This window comes from Dermacentor silvarum, chromosome 1 (genome assembly GCF_013339745.2).
Source record: "Dermacentor silvarum isolate Dsil-2018 chromosome 1, BIME_Dsil_1.4, whole genome shotgun sequence".
Taxonomy (NCBI): Eukaryota; Metazoa; Arthropoda; class Arachnida; order Ixodida; family Ixodidae; genus Dermacentor; species Dermacentor silvarum.
Window position 1 is genome coordinate 134,179,673 of NC_051154.1, and position 19,132 is coordinate 134,198,804.

The 19,132-nt window shown below is 40.7% G+C and overlaps 1 protein-coding gene across 1 annotated transcript in view; it reads left to right on the top strand.

The window, feature by feature from the left end:
• Window positions 1–19,132, top strand: part of LOC119436065 (Y+L amino acid transporter 2-like) — a 55,196-nt gene that overhangs the window by 956 nt on the left and 35,108 nt on the right. Inside the window, exons 2-8 of the mRNA XM_037702807.2 lie at window positions 539–664; window positions 2,833–2,932; window positions 4,927–4,971; window positions 5,509–5,632; window positions 6,471–6,574; window positions 9,351–9,447; window positions 11,269–11,418. Coding sequence (XP_037558735.1) covers window positions 539–664; window positions 2,833–2,932; window positions 4,927–4,971; window positions 5,509–5,632; window positions 6,471–6,574; window positions 9,351–9,447; window positions 11,269–11,418 — 746 coding nt within the window. The remainder of the gene's footprint in view (window positions 1–538; window positions 665–2,832; window positions 2,933–4,926; window positions 4,972–5,508; window positions 5,633–6,470; window positions 6,575–9,350; window positions 9,448–11,268; window positions 11,419–19,132) is intronic.

Below are 19,132 nucleotides of genomic sequence, written 5' to 3' on the forward strand. Positions count from 1 at the left end.
TTTCTCGCTAAGCATAAAATTACGGACTGTGGTGCGTCGCGGTTTAATAAATTTGTTTGGTAGTGTCAGCGCTGTAGGAAGAGAGGGAAGCAGTTGTGCTGGGTCGACTGTCATGGCGTATACGCCGTTCACTGCCGATGCTCGGTGCTCGCGTGTCCGTCCGTAACGCGATAACACGCATTTTGATGTACTAAGGTCGTCTGATCAGGTGCGCGAGCACACGAGCACAGCCTCGGTCTGCGTACTATTTCTCCTCATGGATTTACTGTACTACATTCTAGGAGACCCTGGTAACGTCATTTTGCCCCCTCGCATAGCTTTTAAGTACAGGCGTGGAGCCGTGATATGGTGTATTGCATCGTTTTCAGCATGAGAACATGTATTGCACGTCGGAATTATCATTATAAATGTGTACTCGACCTGAATTATAACTGCACCTTCCTAAGCAGCATATGTATTCTGATTTTAGCATGCTAATTGCCAATGGCGTTGTCATTCACTGCACCCCCCCTTATTTTCATTTTCTTCTTTTCTATAGGTTTACTTACCTTTATCAATTGCTACAATGTCAAGTGGGCAACATTTGTTCAAGATTCACTCATGTTTGCTAAGGTCATCGCTTTGGTCATCATCATTATCGCAGGTTTCGTGCACCTTGGTCAAGGTAAGTTCACTTTTATTCTTTTTCGTGCACAATTATGTTGGATTAAAGGGACTGTCTACCCTTTTTCAAGGAACTTCCATATTGTAGCGCAGCAGAAAGCGTATCATTCGAAGTGTCTAAACATGCTGTGGTTTCTCTAGAAATTGAGTCGACAACTTTGGAAAAATTTTTCAGTCTGCGTAGTTAGTCTTTTCTTAAAATTGTGTACTGACGCCGACTGAAGTTCGTAGATATTTTTTTGCTGTTGAAGAGCAGAAAATATGACTTTAACGCCGGTGACACCGATTACAAAGGCGCGAAAGCAATCTCGGAGGCCACGCATATGTGCACCACTCCGATCGCCATAGCTCCGTTCGTTTGCGCAAAGCGGCGCCACTTGTCAACACCCACTAGATGGAAACAAAGTGCTCTCTCACGTAAAGAAAAGCTAGTAAAAGCGCATAAAATTAAATTTCAGGCAATACAGTATTGCATCCAAGCAAAATAACTTCGTGCACGGCTTTTTGGTTACGTGACGATACACGGATTGGTTGCACTGTTTTACCGGCAGGTGTGGTCACATGTCATCCTTGCACCAGTGACTCTACCTTGCACCACTTTCAGGGCCAAATTAAAAATAAGTTCCTTATTTAGGGGATGCAGGCATGCTCGTTTCTGTCAATATGACACACAATGTTCTCATTCCCACCACAATCTAAATACATGTTCCCAGCCATAGACAGTCCTTTTAAAGGAAGAATGAAGTCGTTCTACAATGGGTGCCTCTTGCAGAGCACACTTGCTAGGGGTTACTATTATTATCAAAGAAACTGTGATAAAGAGCAAGTAGAGCACAACGAACTTCTGCAGCAGCAGCCCAATATGCTTGTGGGTTGTTAGAAAACAATGTCTGGGTGATTTTGAAGCTTTGGCAAGGATTCATGATGGGGGGGGCACACACACACACACACATTGAAGAGAAGGACAAACATACGAAAGTTCTTGTTTACCAAGGTTTAATTGGCTGGTGGACCAGCCTAAATTCTTTTCCAACCTCTATGTTAGAGAGAGAGAGCAAGGAGAGGAGCATTTCGAAGCTCGATGTTAGAGCTTCTAAATGCTCACATAGAAGATATCCGCATTGTTCGTATGCATTGTATATTTGGAAAATGTTGAAGTTTATGCTGAGTAATGGCTCTACATGTGCCCTTTATGCAAACCCTTAGGTTTAGTTCCTTCAAAACATTATTATTATTATTATTATTATTATTATTATTATTATTATTATTATTATTATTATTATTATTATTATTATTATATTACACAATTTCTAGCGTCCTACTTGCTAGTGTTCACTAAATACTTGCCTAGTGCCATTTAAAACAGTTTGCTTTCATTGTGTCAGGCACACTTATTTTTGGTGTTTTGAACTGTGAATGAGTTTTTACTGCTAGCACTAGTGCATCCGTGCAATAAATATGTAAAACATGCGTTTCTTCTCGTGGAATAGATCCACCGCGGTTGTAGCCCAATGGCTATGGCATTGCACTGTTGAGCTCACTCAAGGTCGTGGATTTGATCGCTGCTGCTTGATGGGGGCAAAGTGTGAAAGTGCTTGTAACCGTGCATTGAGTGTGCATTAAAAAACCCCAGGTGGTAATGATTAATCTGGAGCCCTCACTACGGCGTGCCTCATAACCAGATCATGGTTTTGGCGTGTTAGACCCCAGAATTTAATTATATAGTTGTGGGATAGGTGTATTCTTTGTTGCACTTTTTGTACAGCTTTCATTTTCTTCAAGCCACAAACATGTGCAGTTATTGATGGCAGCCTTTGCAGTGTAGTACTTTCACGAAACTTTGCATTGTGTTACTTCTTTCGAAAGTGTAGTTTATCAAAGTATTTGACAGGATCAAAGTCATGTAATATGTACCTGTGCTGTCCTCACAAATGGAATTGAATAGCTAGCTCAGTGTACTATTCAGGAGAGACAGACAGGCAGTGCCATTCGCGTTTCTTGCAAAGTGTTGCCACTTGCTGAAACACTTGTGCTGACCTCTGTGTCATTAATCTTAAATTTTATGCAATCTTCAACTGCTTTTGGTGGTATTTGTTTTACATTTAAAGGTGCATTGGCTTGTAATTTTCGTTGCACTAGCATTTACTTCCAATTTTTTGTGTGTTGCAGGGAACACAGGAAACCTCCAGAATATGTTTGAAGGGACAACTAGGGATCCTGGGCTCATTTGCTTGTCATTTTACTCTGGTCTCTTCTCCTACGCAGGATGGTAAGCTGAATAGGTTATCTATGCACGCAAATGTATGCACATTCATAGCATTGAGTTCAAGATATCTGTTGCAATGTGGTTTGGAGTAAGGCAAATGTTGTTTGTGTGTTTTGTTGTAAAACTGTTTTCACAAACCGCCAAATCCATGCTGCAAGGGTGGCTGATTGGTGTTTGTTAGACAGTGTAGTGCTATTCTATTTTATGCCTTATAGGGAGCACTGACACAAAAATTTTGTATCTTGTCTTTTTTGTTGTAATAAGTAGCCAAGTTATCATGGCACGAAAATTTGTTTGCTTCAGTGCATGCTGGTTAATTATTTAATGCCTTGTTTATTGCAACAAGCCCAAGTTTCGATTTCAGAGCTCAGTGAAAGGGGACAGTAGGTTTGTGAACACAGCTGCACGGTCACATGATAGCACAAAACTGCGATGCGAACATTGGAGCATGAGATTCATTGTTGCTAGTTGTTTTTCTCCATCTATGTACGCACGTACCGTGCAATTTCCTCGCTGTCCTCGTTGTCCTTAACTTATTGTGCAGCAGCCACAATTTTCTGCTGATGGGGAGTCGTCGCCATACTATACGTGGCCGATCACTTTTTGGCATAGACATCTTCAAACCAACCAGCTTTCCCACGTGGCAACCCTGCTGGAATGACTGCTTCGCTTTTAGAAGCTGCCGATAGGTTTCGGCACAGGTCCATGCTAGCACCGTCTTGGCAACAGCTGGCTTTCCCGTAGATGAAGGCATCACATTTTTTTCTTAAAAATCAGGCAAGTAAGAGTAACTTGTGTTTTAATGAACCACCCAGGCAATAAAATGCAATATTTCAGGAAATTTTCAGTAAGGCAACGCAGAGGTAAGCGTAAAATATGTTTTTTTTCTATGCCAAAAGTGAGGTGAGCAAATGCAGTTGCTCTTCTCCTCTCCTTGCGTCCATTGCCGTGCACAAACTCTAGCCGCTTCTCCCGCTGAGGGCCATCGCGGGGAAACCTATGCATGACTATATATACTGTATACCCAGAAGTCAACGACGCAATATACATCCAACATTGGGCTGTACTTGCATTTTGTGCCTGGTCAGTGCAGCATAGCCAATGGAGATAGTGCGAAAAATTTCAACAAGCATGACAAAAACTGTTGCAGTAACATGGAGAGCATCCCACTACGACTAACAACTGAGGAAGACTGGGAGTGCAGCAATGAAGGGCTAGGTCGTGGGACGAGCAAGACATGCAAGGATTATGGTAGCCAACACAAACTTGTGACATAGCACTGTTGTTGTTATGCTCTGTTATGTTTACAAACCCATGTTGTTGTCAATGTCGTGAGGTGCTGTGAGTTGCGGTTTTCTGTGCGCACATACTTTAAAACTGATTTTAGATGCTTTAAGCTCCATTTGCCGTTGATATATTGTAGATGATGTGTGGGTGTCCACAGAAATCGATCTTGCAAGCTGTCTTGACTTTGAAATTTTGTGTCAGTACTCCTTTAAAATGTTGTGCCAATCTTCTGAAATGAATATTTTCATCTGTGCTGTATTGTTAAATTGTGTTCTTGAAACAACCTTGGCAAAGAATTTTTTCATGAAATAGTTGAATGCCTCTATAACGAAATTACCTGTATAATGAAGGAATGATTCTGTCCTGTGACCTGTGCACCAAATTATTTTTGAGGCACCAAGCACTTTATTATAAAGGCGTTTTACTTACGGTGAAATCATGTTATTGCAACGCAATAAAAGGGTGAGCTTTATTTGTACTTACTTTTTAGGCTTTCAGGGAACATTCAAATTTTGTTGTTAGAAGTAAGCGTTGTGCTAGGAAGCTTACTTCTTGTAAAGAAAAAAAAAATGTTGTAGTTTGTGCGTACTTTTTAGTCTTTTCAGCCTACATTGTGCCGTCAATGTTTCATTCTTTTTAATAATAGGAAATTTTGATTGTTTGTGGCATTTTTTGAGGTATTTTCATATATATTTTTTTTCATTTTCTAGGAACTACTTGAACTTTGTAACTGAGGAATTGAAAAACCCTTTTAGGTATGTACTTACATTTTTTTTTGTTTTATTTCAGCCTGGAACTCTTACCATTGATTACATGTTTGTACATGATTTGGATGTATACGAATGTTAGAGGAAAATGTTCATGCTGCCAATGATAAGACATCTTCTAGTCCTGCAATGTAAAAATGGCCTTGAGGGACCAATGTATTGAGAATATTGGAGATGTCAATTAGGAGGCCATGGCAACTCCTGTGTTTAACAAACAACTTTAAAAACTATTTTAGTGATTCACTCAACTGCTGTTTTGGGAGACAGGCTGATTAGCTAGCTGGTAATTCACTGTGACACCGTTTGAAGGGCCCAGGCTGTGTTCAATGCAGCTTCTAAACTTTCCTTATAGCCTGTGCTGTTGTACTATATCTGTTTTTGTTTATTTGATGAAGACATGTCTGCTGCCTTTCAATGTTTAGTTCTGGTGCTGCTATGCAACATAAAACCATCTGTTTATGTTGGCATTGCACTGTTACATGCATCTTTATCACACTCCAGCGATCATATTTTTTTTTTCCATAGGAACTTGCCATTTGCTATCTACATTTCGTTGCCCATGGTGACAATCATATACCTCCTTGCCAATGTGTCATACTTTGTCGTCCTCACTGCTGATGAAGTTCAGTCGGCAAATGCTGTGGCTGTGGTAAGTGCACTTGTCACCCAATTTAATTTGCAACCGTTGTCTTGAACATGAATCTCTGTTGTCTCTGTAGGAAAATGCACATCAGACGGGTACTATTTTTGTGAAGATGTTCGTGCCTGTGCCTGTCAGCTCAAGATTTGTCATATGTATTGCATGTAGAGTTGCATAATTTCTAGGAAAACAGGTTTTTCATTTTCTCTGAGCAGAAGTAATAAATTGCGTGAAATTGAAACAAAATACTAGTAACCAGTCTATGAAATTGTTTTCTCTAGGTTAAAAATCATTAAAATAATGCTCAAATTCTGTAGATCACAATGATAATAAGGCTAAAATAAACAGAAAATGTTCTGATCCATCTAGTTAAGAGATGAAAGAACTGCTCTCATAATCATTAAGAGTTGTTTGTGACCATCTGTCTGGTTGTGAGGGTCTGTGGAAAAGGGAAGTTAAAATGTTTCAAAGTGGGTCACTGCTTTGTTGGAATGTGTGCATGTATATTTGTTTAGGCCATATGCACATATATTTGCTTTGGAGCATTTTCATTGTATTTGCAACACTAGAATCTTGGCATAACTGTTGCAAATATTTTTGGAAATTTTTTTTTCATTTTGCACTTTGTTTGATATCTGTTCTGAAACATGTTTGTTCTAGGTAGTCATTAAGTGTATAATTTGTCATGTGGACAAACTTAATTGATGAACCAATTTTTAAGTTGCATGTGGACAAAAGGAGCTGAGGAACAAAAATCAAGGGACGAGTTTGTTCCTGCTTTTAAAGAATCTGCATTGCCATCAGTGACGTAAAGGCCTTATTTTTTGGACTGGTGTTTGCATTGCAGACATTTGGGGAGAAAGTTCTTGGTGTGGTGTCATGGATTATGCCAGTCTCTGTGGCACTTTCCACATTTGGAGGCCTCAATGGTGGAATATTTGCATCCTCTCGGTAAGTTAAATGATTAAATGTGGTCTCGGAGAGGTGCTACAAAAATTGAAGCACTTTTCTGATGATGCGTATTTGTTTTGAAGTACAGCAAGTTAAAGTTTTCATTTGCTTTAATTCTGCAATACTTATTGAATAGTGCATTCTAATTTGCATATATGAAGCATTGACTGCTGGCAATTTACAGAATGTTTAACTTCAATGCTTATGTAGAAAACCCTTATAAATCACTATTTAAGCAATGTGAAATGGGTGCTCTCTAGTTGCTACAATGTATGGCTAGTGAACTTAGTCAGATATATTTTTTTCATTTCATTGGAGCTAAGTGAACTTCAGTTAGTTAATCGTTTGAGTGTTTGACAATGTGTTCCTGAAAGCTTGTCAAGTTTTCATGCTTTATTGGTGCCACAGATCTTGCTGTCGTTCATTTCTATTTGCCTGCATGGATGGCACATATGCTTCTGCCATAAACAGATTAGTGTTATGTAAAAAGAACTGGGTATCAAAAGCTGTCTAAGCAACTTTTGCTGCATTGAGAGCTGAATTCAGATCCTGACAGCCATGTGGATACAGAGCCCCATAAGAGATTTTGGCTTGAGTGCATTTGCTCTTCAGGATTTTTGCTGGGAAGCTGCAGGAAAAGAGCTGTCCATTTGAGTGTTCATGCTGATTAAGTGCTAGACAAGAATGACCGAAGGAAAGCCATACAGCTTGCCTAGATTTTGTTGAATTTGAATCCTACGACACATCACCATGCGGGAAAACAGACCATATTTGAAATGTTGTTTGCTCAATGGCTTTTTCTTCTTATCCAAGACTTGTCAATATAAATATTCAAGCTTTGTGGGCACTCTAGGCTGGAAACTGAAGTTTTCATATTGACAAGGCATGGAACAGCCCCAATTTTAATGTAATAAATACGGAATTTAATTTTATTTCTTTGTTGCAGAAAAATTCACTTGCATCTGACAGAAACCTAATAATTGAAAAATAGCATATTGGCACAATACCGATTTCATCAGGAAAAAGTCCTGTGACCATTGCTATTGCTTCACTATTGAGTTGCCTTTTGCTCCTGCACTGCATATTGTACTCACAGGAAATTAATGATGTAGGCTTTTGCTTTCTGTGTTTACTTTAATCGTAAAAGTTTGAGCATTTGAACGGTCTGTTTTTAAAATTTTAACAAATTTTGGTATTCCTGAGGTAAGTAGGGATTTGTCATGGAAACAGCACGCATATTTGACAAAAACAGTTATGTTAATTTTCTTGACTCAAAGCACCCAAAGCTAAAGGGTGTTTGTAATAAATATTTTCTTGCTCATTTTACTTAACATAATTCAAAACAGACAAGGATATTCTAAGAGTTCTTGCTAAATATTTCTCTAAAGCTGTAGTAAGGCTGTAGATAGCGCATTTGAGGAATGCCTAATTTTTCTGGTCTATTTGGTGATATGCGTTGCTTCTTGGTCTCCATAATTTGCAGAATATTGTCCACAATTGTACCTACATAAATGCATACCACATGCATGCGAACACACATGCACAGACTTATACATCGTAACTCAGGTTCAGCATTCTCAAATTCAACCTAAAACGGTCAGTGAAAGCATATTTACCAGAGAGCTAAGATGGTGGTTGGCACACAGCTGTGAGCCTACATGTGCTCTAATGCAAGGAGCCTGATAAGGTCAAGATCACGTGTCCGCCTGCTGCCCAAGCAATCTTACTTTTTCTTATTTGCGTTCATTTTTCTTGCTACTGCGACAAACAAGTGAGGCGGGGGTGTATGCAGAGGGATCAGGGGAGCTCTGGCCCAGGTCCTTGCAGTCTTTGCACTGCAGTGGGTGAATTTGGCAACTTCACTAATATTAACACAGGTAACACATCTATCTGGTGGTCATTTTTTCCCCTGTTTTGTTCGTTGATGGACTGAACCATTATGTTACAAATAAAGCCTACTTCTATTTGTGCTCAAATATCAAATGTGCTGTAATAATTCCTACATAGTCACGTCAGTGTATGGATTGTGCTCTTACTAGACTGCTTCTTAAAAATTCTTTTAATCTGTGTGTTGGCTGTAACTGCAGCATTGATGAGCAGGATGTGCAGTCATATAGCATGTTTTAGCATGAACAAAATTAGTGAACCAGATATTCACCAGAAAAAAAAAAATTGAGACGGGAAGTTCGACACGAAAAATTATTTACCCAAAGACGTTTATAGGTCTTTTACAAAAATATATTAAAAAAGAGAAAAAAAGTTCTGATACAAATAAAGACTAAAAAAAGGTATGCTGAATTTTGAGAAAGTACAAACTGAAAACACTGAACCCTTGTAACGCGCCAACACACAATCCAAAATATATGCAGCAGACGGATGCCTTTTAGTGGCATCACAGATAAATATTGTCACAGCCAAGATATAAAAGAAAGGTTGAATGGCTGCATGCAGTTCTTACAACTGGTTGTCCTGCAAGAAAGGAGTATTTCGCAATATCAATTGTGCATCACATAAATATAGCAACAATGCTTGTGCAACTGCATTACACCCATAGGTAATATCGCTGTGCTCTTCTTAGCACTATTGTGTTTTGTCTGGTAAGTGCTCTGTTCAGAACTGTCTTCTGCTTTCTGGTTCCTCTATTCTAAATGAAATGCTGGAGTTGAGTGGTCATTTAGGAGCTATCTAGACAATAAACCAAATTCTGTAGTTACTTAGCTGTACCATGTTTAGTACTCTTCCATTGTATCTTACTGCAGATTACTTTTCCTTTCAGGTTATTTTTTGTAGGTGCAAGACAGGGACACCTGCCTACTTGCCTTGCAATGATCAATGTGTCCCACTTTACACCAGCCCCCAGCCTAGTCTTCTTGGTTAGTGTTAACTTGTATTGCTGGTGCATTTACAAGTTGCATCATTTTTTGTGGTTTTCATTAAGGTATGACTGGATTGTAAACACATTAAACAAGGTTTCTTGTAGGTACTCACTAGCCACAAGTTTGTAATGCATTTCTGGCTAGTTTAAAGGGACACTAAAGGCAAATACTAAGTCGACGTGGACTGTTTAAATACCTTTCCAGAAACCTCAAAACGCTTGTCTCATGCAAAGAAAAGACTTAGTTTACGAAAAAATTGGATCTGAAGGGTCCAAATAATTTTATTGCAATTCAAATCACCCGCCACGCCAATTGAGGAGTGGTGACGTTGCATACGCCATTTTCTGCCGTTGGTGAGTGTAACGGCGCCCGACAGATAGCGGTACGGTGCGCCGCTGCAGCTGATTTTGGTAAAGTGGCGTAGACCGTTCGGGCATTCCGCGACGTCGCGTGGAAGTGGAATTCTCTGCTACTTGCAGTTAGTGCGAGGTTCGCGAGCCAGAAAAACAAGTGCAACACTACACGTTAACAGAAAAACTGAAACGCGAAAGTGCGGGTGGCGCAGAGTCGAGCGAACACGAAACATTTTGACCGCCCGCGTTGTTGTCAACGGTTTAATGTCAGTTAGTTCTTTTTTGTAAAAATGTAATACAACTGGTGAAGTAGTATTTTCTTTCTTCTTATAATACAGTACAATGATGTTTTCATAACGAGTGGTTCAGTACTAGTGACAGAATTTAAATGAGGAGTTCCTTCGTCATCGGGCGAGTACTTGAATGTTCCGGGGGAGTCGCTAATCATGTCCTGCATTTACCTTAATTTCTCTATTACTAAGGCTCTGCTCGCGATAATATTGACGCTTTAGAGATACTCGTGCACTAATGCATCACTTTAGCTTGACTTAGTATTTGCCTTTAGTGTCCCTTTAAGTGTCAAGATCTGGCACACATGTTCAAGAAATTGTTTAAATGCCTGTTCTATGCAGTTACATCAGCCTTTTCTGCATTTGGTTTTATAGTGTGCCTACTTTTTGGAATTGCAGCAGTTCACACTATAGGCTTTTACATGCAGTCATGCCTTTCTTGAAAAGTTATTCGATTGAACATTTAATGCTTATAAAGCAACAGATTTTGCTAAAGCATTTGGCGGTTTAGTTGGTGTTAATTCAGGATTTAATGTGCATCTCGACTAGACGACAGAGAAAGTATGCGTCGTCTTCTTTCTCTGTTGTCGTCTAGTAGCACTTCCCATTTTATTCATGAAAGCAGTGGAATTAAGTAAATAAGGTTTCATGCATGCATGTTATGTTCATCAGTCTTTTTTTCTTTTTTCAAAATAGTTTTTTTTATGGTTCTTAAAGTGTGCTTCTCATAATTTGCAACACCATGTATGAAGCTGCAAGGCCGTTATTGGATTTACTCTACAACTGTGGCGGAATACTTGCAGCTACTGAAATAATTATTCATTTAGGAGTGGGGTGTAACGTATGGAAAGCTTTGGTGTGTGCGCTGGTTTGATAGTTATGCGCAAGACTGCAGTTCTATTGAGCTGTTTTATTGGTGGGATGGCAAGTGTTTTAATTTTAGTGTAAATGAATAATGCATTGCCACTATTTATGTGTGGCACTTCGGAGAAACAGGACGGGATAAGACCAGTGTTGTCAATGCGTTTCTTTTTGTCTTGTGTTGTTTCTCCCAAGCTGCAGACATAAGCAGTGATAGTGCTTCCCCAACTTAAGGTACCAAGCTATCCTCATTAGTTAAATCTTTTTCCTTAAGTTGTTCCAAATGTCTAAAGATTTTTTTCTTTTACTTTCAGTGCCTTCTCAGCCTGCTGTACCTGACAAACACAGATGTGTTTGTTCTCATAACATACACTGCCTTTAGTGAGGCCATGTTTATAATGCTGTCTGTGGGTGGGCTTCTTTGGCTTCGGATAAAACAGCCCAATACAAAACGACCAATTAAGGTATGGACATCTATTCTGATGACATTTTTGAGCATTGTGAGATTTTATTGTTATACATTTATATGCAAGGTACCTCAGCTACATGCACTTAAAGTTAAAAAGAAAACTGATCATTCACACAAAGAAAATCAAGTGTATACTGTCCATAGTCACATTGGAACACCGCTGATTATTAGAATGATTGACTGTTGGGCCAGTTGGTGCATCATGTTGTGGTGTTGAGCAGAATAAGGGAAGAAGGAAATTGGTGTATGTCCTTTCCACATTGTCTACTGCTGCCCTTATTTTGCCCAGTGACACAACAATTATTAGTTGATGACTTCTAATTAGTTAAAGCTAATTTGTTGAGTTTTGAAATATTGTTATAATTGTCCAAATGTCAATTAGGAAGTTCATGGAATCAGAAGCTACATCAAATTGAGATGTTTGCTGTGATATATGTTTCCTGTGAGAATTTTTTGACAAAAAAAAAAAAAGGTTCGTGAGGCATAAAAGTACCATATGACTGTACCAGTACTCACTAGTTAGTATCACCCTTAACCAGGCTCAGTGGGAGAGCTAGCACTTAATCTCTAGAACTCTACCCAAGACAATGAGTTGCCTTGATGTTCACACAATCTTGATCAGAGTAAGAGTGAAAACTAGAGCATGCTGCATTCAATACAGTCTGTGCACCGTAATAAATTTATGAAGAAATTTACCGCATGCTTACTATGCGAGTAACATGAATAGCTTTAATTCTAAAGAACGATCTGAAGTGTGCACTTTGAGTATTGCACTACAGCCTTACACTAGTTTTATACTCAAATTGAGTCCCCTAGGACATTACTGCAATTTGGGCGGTAATACGAGGGTGGGCCAAATCAATTTCGCCCAAAAGGTGAAGCATTGATAGTGATAACAAAGTATTAGACAACTACATGAAGTAAAGATCATAGCTTTATTGGCCGCACAAACTGGAACAAACATTTGCTTACTAATTAAATTAACAAGCATGGTGTCACGTGTGCACAGGCAAACATGAACAGACTGTGACATTGACTGTGAACACTCACTGTCACAACACTGGCATGATGAAGAGCGCAAAAAGCAGGGAGCGAACGCTTCGTGCTGCCTTTTGCTTCAACACGTCTCCGAAACTGGAGATTACGTGACCTCCAGACACTAGGCAGGCGAGAAGACAGTGCACATGAAACCAAAAGCCATTTCGGCTCACCCAGCCTTTGGACTTGCCAGATATTACCTGCAAGATAGGGCGTGCAGGCTGCACACGTGGTGAGTTGCGGGAACTGCTATGCGTAGCCACTGTTGGGGGCACGGTGTAAGAACATTTAGGTGTTGACACTGCGCGCACGCGTCCAGATTATGTTCGGCAGCGCATGGGCGCACCGAGTAGCTCTGCTGCGAGCCAATAGATGGCGCCGCGGTCAGCGGTCCCAGCTTAGCAGGGGCGACGCTGTGCTCCGGCACCAAAGGCGTATCTTGCAACCGGGCATAAGGGGAACTTGCCACTCAATCTTCCACGCGAAACCAAGAAAGCGGGAAGGCCTCGAGGGAGGGAGGGAGGGAGGGAGGGCGCAGCTTCTACTCTGCCAACAACTGCGTTCGTACTTTGCCCGGCTGTGGCCATCGCCCGCACCGTCTCTTATCTCCACACGGCTCTGACCTTTGTTTGCGCTGTGCATCCGCCGCTCAGTTTCCTTTGAAGTGATAGACCGCATAACCTTCGCCCGCTGCGGCAGCTGCGCTTGCTGCCAGCGTTTTGACAGTCGTTGTCTGCGGTCATTCAGTGTGATCTATTCATGTTTGCTTGTGCGCGCTGACACCACGCTTGTTAATTCAGTTAGTAAGCGGATGTGTCCAAGTTTATGCAGCCGATAAAACTACTATCCCTACTCCGAATAGCTCTCTACTAATTTGCTATCGCAATTGATGCTTTGCCTTTCGGGCGAAACTGCGACATTTTTTTTATTCGAATTCCACTTAACATAGACCGTGTATATTATTCATTTGGCTTTCGTCCATTGAGGACTGAGTGGCTCTTGCAAGATCTACAAAAAGAGGTGACTTTCTTTTTTCTTAAGTTACATATGAGAGTGTGCCAATGTAAGCGTGTTTGACAATGCATGCTACAGCCTGTCCACAAATACACTTACACCCACCACACAATAATCCCATAGACCTTTTTTTTTTTTTTTTTTTTGCAAAGACACAATGCGAAAAAAATTGTGCATGAAGCAGCTCCATAATTTTAATAGGGGATAACCATCCCAGAAGCTTACGCTTTCATACACTCCCACGATGAAGAAATGGTGCATAAAAACATGCAAGCATGTAATATACACCGCACGCGCATAGTAAAAAAAAAAAATTCAGTAGCCAGGATGGAACAAATTTGAAAATCAGGCACACATCTGCACAGAAAACAGCAGTATTATACAGGGTGCACAAGGATTTTAAAATATGCAAATGTCACGTAGCTGGACAGAACCAAGGTAATGTTGTCTGCCGTCCCTTGGAGATATGCAATTATTTTTTACATTCTGCCTAATTACATAATTAGTCTTATTTATTGATCAACTCCTTAAATATTATAATAAGATTAAAAGTGTCAATGAGAAAATTGTAGAGCAACACGAAAGACTCCCGATACAGCTTTCTAGTGCTCAATATGCGCGACGTAGAACTAGTTTTCCGAGTGGGAAAGAAGCCCACGAATACACGCAAAGTGCCTCGAGGCAATTTTGCGTGTATTCGTGGGTTTCTTTCACGCTCAGAAAACACTTTTATGTATCGCGTATTGAGCAACAGAAAGCTATATTGGGAGTTTTCCATGCTGCTGTACAATTCTCTCGTTCACACTTTTTATTCAATTATAGCATTAGAAAAGTTGATTAATCAATTATGAAAATAATTATGTAATTAGGCGGAATACAAAAAAATAATCTGAGTATCTCCAAGCGACGACAGACATTACCCTTGTTCTGTCCAGCTATGTGACATTTGCATATTTTTAAATCTTGGTGCATGATAGTTAAACCACCCAGTATATATCTTGTACATGCCGCAAAATTTGCACAAACTGCTGTGGCACACAGGGGGTTCTCTCTTCCGCAGCGGCTTTCGAGGTTTATTTGACTGTGTGAGGTTCTTTGGACCGTTCGGAAATAAGGTGGGAATCCTTTTATTGAGCTCCGTGTAATATGCTGTCGATATCGTATCCTCCGAAAAATGGTTGGTGCAGACATGGTTGGTAGGCATTATAGTTCGGTCTGCCCTCCGATTTGCACGGCGCCACTGCTCTAGACGACCTCTGTCGGATGGCACTTTGAATACAGGCACAAGCTCCGCACAAGTCCGGTATCCAGAATTGCAGTTCGGAACAAAGCACTTTCTAGCCATTTCAAATGCCCCTCAGAAGGCCGCAGCTGCCTTTGTCGAGGGTCCGTGGCGACAATACCCAAGCACAAGCTCATGAAACGCATGCGAACAAAAAGCGTGCCTTCAGAATAGCGCGGCCGCACATGCAAACAGGAAAATGAAGCAGAGGCAGCAGGCGCCTTGCCGCCGAGGCCGGGACCGCATTCTGCAGCGCCCTCTACGACGGCGCCGACTGAGCTGTAACCGAGCCGAACATAATCTGGACGGGAACGGGCGGCGCTTTCGCGTGCGTTTTGGGGAGAGTGTAAGCACCTCTCTTGCTTATTCTTACACCGTGGTCGCGGGGGGGGGGGGAGAGGGGGGGGGGAGGGTGATGAAGGAGACATGCGCTCACCTTCTCCCAGTCCCTCCAGCGCACACGTGATCATGGTATCGCGCTTACCCCCCCTCCCCCCCCCACGCCCACCGCCTTGTGCACACGCTTGATCATCATCATCAGCCTATTTTTATGTCCACTGCAGGACGAAGGCCTCTCCCTGTGATCTCCAATTACCCTTGTCTTGCACCAGCTGATTCCAATTTCCACCTGGAAATTTCCTAATTTCATTACCCCTCCTAGATTTCTGCCATCGTCGACTGTGCTTCCCTTCTCTTGGCACCCATTCTGTAACTCTAATGGTCCATCGGTTATCTACCCTACGCATTACATGGCCTGCCCAGCTCCATTTTTTCTCTTAATGTCAATTAGGATATTGGCAATCCCCATTTGCTCTCTGATCCACACCGCTCTCTTCCTGTCTCTTAACATTACTCCTAGCATTTTTTGTTCCATTGCTCTTTGTGCGGTCCTTAACTTGTTCTCGAGCTTCTTTGTTAGCCTCCAAGTTTCTGCCTCATATGTTAGCACCGGTAGAATGCAATGATTGTACACTTTTCTTTTCAACGACAGTGATAAGCTCCCAGTCAGGATTTGGCAATGCCTGCTGTATGCACTCCAACCCATTTTTATTCTTCTGTAAATATCCTTCTCATGGTCAGGGTCCCCTGTGAGTAATTGACCTAGAGAAATGTACTGCTTTACAGACTCTAGAGGCTGACTGGCGATCCTGAATTCTTGTTCCCTTGCCAGGCAATTGAGCATTATGTTTGTCTTATGCATATTAATCTTCAACCCCACTTTTACACTTTCTCGGTTAAGGTCCTCAATCCTTTGTTGTAATTCGTCCCCAGTGTTGCTGAACAGGACAATGTCATCTGCAAACCGAAGGTTGCTGAGATATTCGCCGTTGATCCTCATGCCTAAGCCTTCCCAGTCTAATGGCTTGAATACTTCTTCTAAGCAAGCAGTGAATAGCATTGGAGAGATTGTCTCCTTGCCTGTTGTGCACGAGTACAAAGACACGCACTGCAGTTTCTGAAGGGCTTTTGCTGTGCGCTGACACATAATTATAAGTCCAGAGGGCATTTTATTGCACAGGGAGCTCTTGTGAAAAAAGTCTATAGCTTGACTCTGGTGACATGAACAACGTCAAGGGACAATAGAGTAGAGGTCTTGGCAGGATTTCTGGGCATGATCTCGTATGTGATGTCTGTAACGATAAAAAACTTCTTGGAAAGCCCTACGTGACAGGACCGGAACCAATACATTATGCAAGGTCGTGGGCCGTCTGCTGCATGGAGTGGAATAATATTTCGCTCGCTTGTTCATAGCAGCTTTGTCAACAGATTGTGAGCATTTTCTTGCCATGTTCCAAAAGTGCTGCAGAGCCCCTTTAATATTTGATATGAAATGCGTTGGCGTTCCAGTTACGTTTCCAAAAGCCTGCTTCGGGCAGGTTTGGATGATATTTACTGCAATGTGAATGCATGGCAGATTTTGGGGACACATATCTCATACGTGGGGCTAGTCTTAAGATTTCTACTAAGAAGACTTCACTATTGCGAGGCAACAATTCTAGAATTTCTGCATGTGTTCTAAAGAAAAAGCTTATTAGTGAATCTTTCTAATTATTGCAGCTTTCATGCAAGTAATTTTTACTTCTAGAAATTGACCTGAAAATGCAGAACAATGCTAATCAGGGGCAGTGCGTGCGTGTTTGTGTGAATGAATGAGTGGGTGGGTGGGGTACCCTTTATATACGTGCTAGCAGCTTTCACCACATTTTGCACACCAGCAGTAAGGCAACATTTTGTCGGGAGTGGGACAGTGGAGATATGTGTTAGCTCTCCAAGTAAGCCTGTTTCACAATGTTACTGTCTGGAGAGTGTGTGTGCATAGTCACATGGTATTTTAATTGGGAAAGGCGCTGTTTGGACAGTGGAGACCGTGAAAATAAGCAATGCCTACAGAGGCCCGTGTATTTTAGCATCGTTAGTATAGACTGCATCGAGATGAATAAAAGAACAGACGCTGACACAAGGAAAGAAGTGGACGGGACGAGTGCTAGAGTTAAGGAAGTCTAACGCTCTTCGTGTCCACTTCTTGTGTAAGCTTCTGTTCACTGGTTTCCTGTTCACTCACATATATAGGGTGTCCAACGTAACTTGAGCCAGACTTTAAAAATATGCAAATGCCACGTAGATGAACAGAACCAAGGTAATGTTGTTTGCCGTCACTTGGAGATACTCAGATTATTTTTTGCATTCCGCCTAATTACATACAGTGGAATCTCGTTGATACAGTCTTCACGGGAACTGGAAAATAAAGCGTATAATCCGAAAATTGTATCATCCAGCTAAATCATATCGGGGAAAAAGAAAATGTATCATCCCGAAAACGTACTACACAGAATCGTATCAACGAGGTTTCACTGTAATTAGTCTTAATAATTTATCAACTTCTCATATTATTATATGAAGTGTCAATGAGAAAATTGTACACCAACATGAAAAACTCCTGATACAGCTTTCTGTTGCTCAATACGTGCTATATAAAAGTGTTTTTCCAAGCATGTAAGAAGCCCGCGAATGCATGCAAAGTCCTCGAGCGGCCAGTCGCGGGGCAATTTTGTGTGTATTTGTGGGCTTCTCTCATGCTTGTAAAAGCACTTTTATGTAGCATATATTGAGCAGCAGAAGGCTGTATTCGTAGTTTTCTCATGTTGCTCTACAATTTTCTTATTGACACTTTTTCATCTAATTATTATATTTGAGTAGTTGATTATGGTTAATGCAGTCTATTTTTGTAATATAGGTGGAATGCAAAAAATTATCTGAGTCTCTACAAGCAATGGCAAAAAACATTATCTTGGTTCTGTCCAGCTACATGGCATTTGCATATTTTTAAAGTTGGGTTCAAATTTCATGGGACACCTGCTATGTACCAGCTTGCCCAGCAAGAAACTGCTGATATACATGAATTTTTACTACCCCAAGTAAACATTGTACACATTTTATTTTAATTGCTGGAAAGCATTGAATGAGGAACAGAAAGTTTGTCTAATTGTCTTACCTTACAGTGCGAAAGTATTTTGCCGATGTGTGAAGCTATTCACGCGCTAGAACTGGCATTTACATGGCATTGCTATGTATGGTACATGTGTGATAAGTATGTAAACAGTGCTAACATTTTGTGGCTGGATTGAGATGTGCCTAAATATAGACACATCTGAAAGGAATGCCATCAACATTAAACTTCTGAAAAACGTTGATGTGCTTTAGCAGTGGCCTCTTGAATGTGGCATGTGAAAGTGGTTGAAATATGTGTAGCACCTTGTATTTAGGATAAAGTTTACTGCAGTACACCATGTAGCTGAAATACCAGAGGCATAAACTAAATAAAAGCTTTGACAGTACGCTCTTAACTGGTAGTCTTTTAATGTATAAAAGTCACTGTTCCATATCATTTTACACAATTAATTTTTCTATAGATCTCTTTAGCTTTGTGACTTGAGAAGTATTTTGAGGAACTTATGCATTTCAGTGTTCATGCATGCAAGAAGTAGCATGAATTTTAAAATTATTCCGGTGCATTATCTTGTTCCAGCTGTGGCCGATACTTTTCATGGGCATTAGCAAATATGGAAATAAATTAACTGCTGTCCGTCTCTTTGTGTCGCTGCCTTGTTGCTTTGACTTTAGTTGAAGCAGCTTCTGAAGCCTCATGTCTTAACCTTCCTGATATGCGAGGATCACTAGTGTAGGGAACCTTATTTTTTTCTGCCTAATTAAAATTTCTTGTTATAATGAAAAATGAGAAATTTGAAACATTTGTTCTTTGGATGATGTTCTGTGTCTAGCTTTAAATGCATGAATAATGTCATCAGTACAATGTCACATACTCATGGACACACCTTGTTTCTATTGTAGGCGTAAATACCATTCTTGCTGTCTG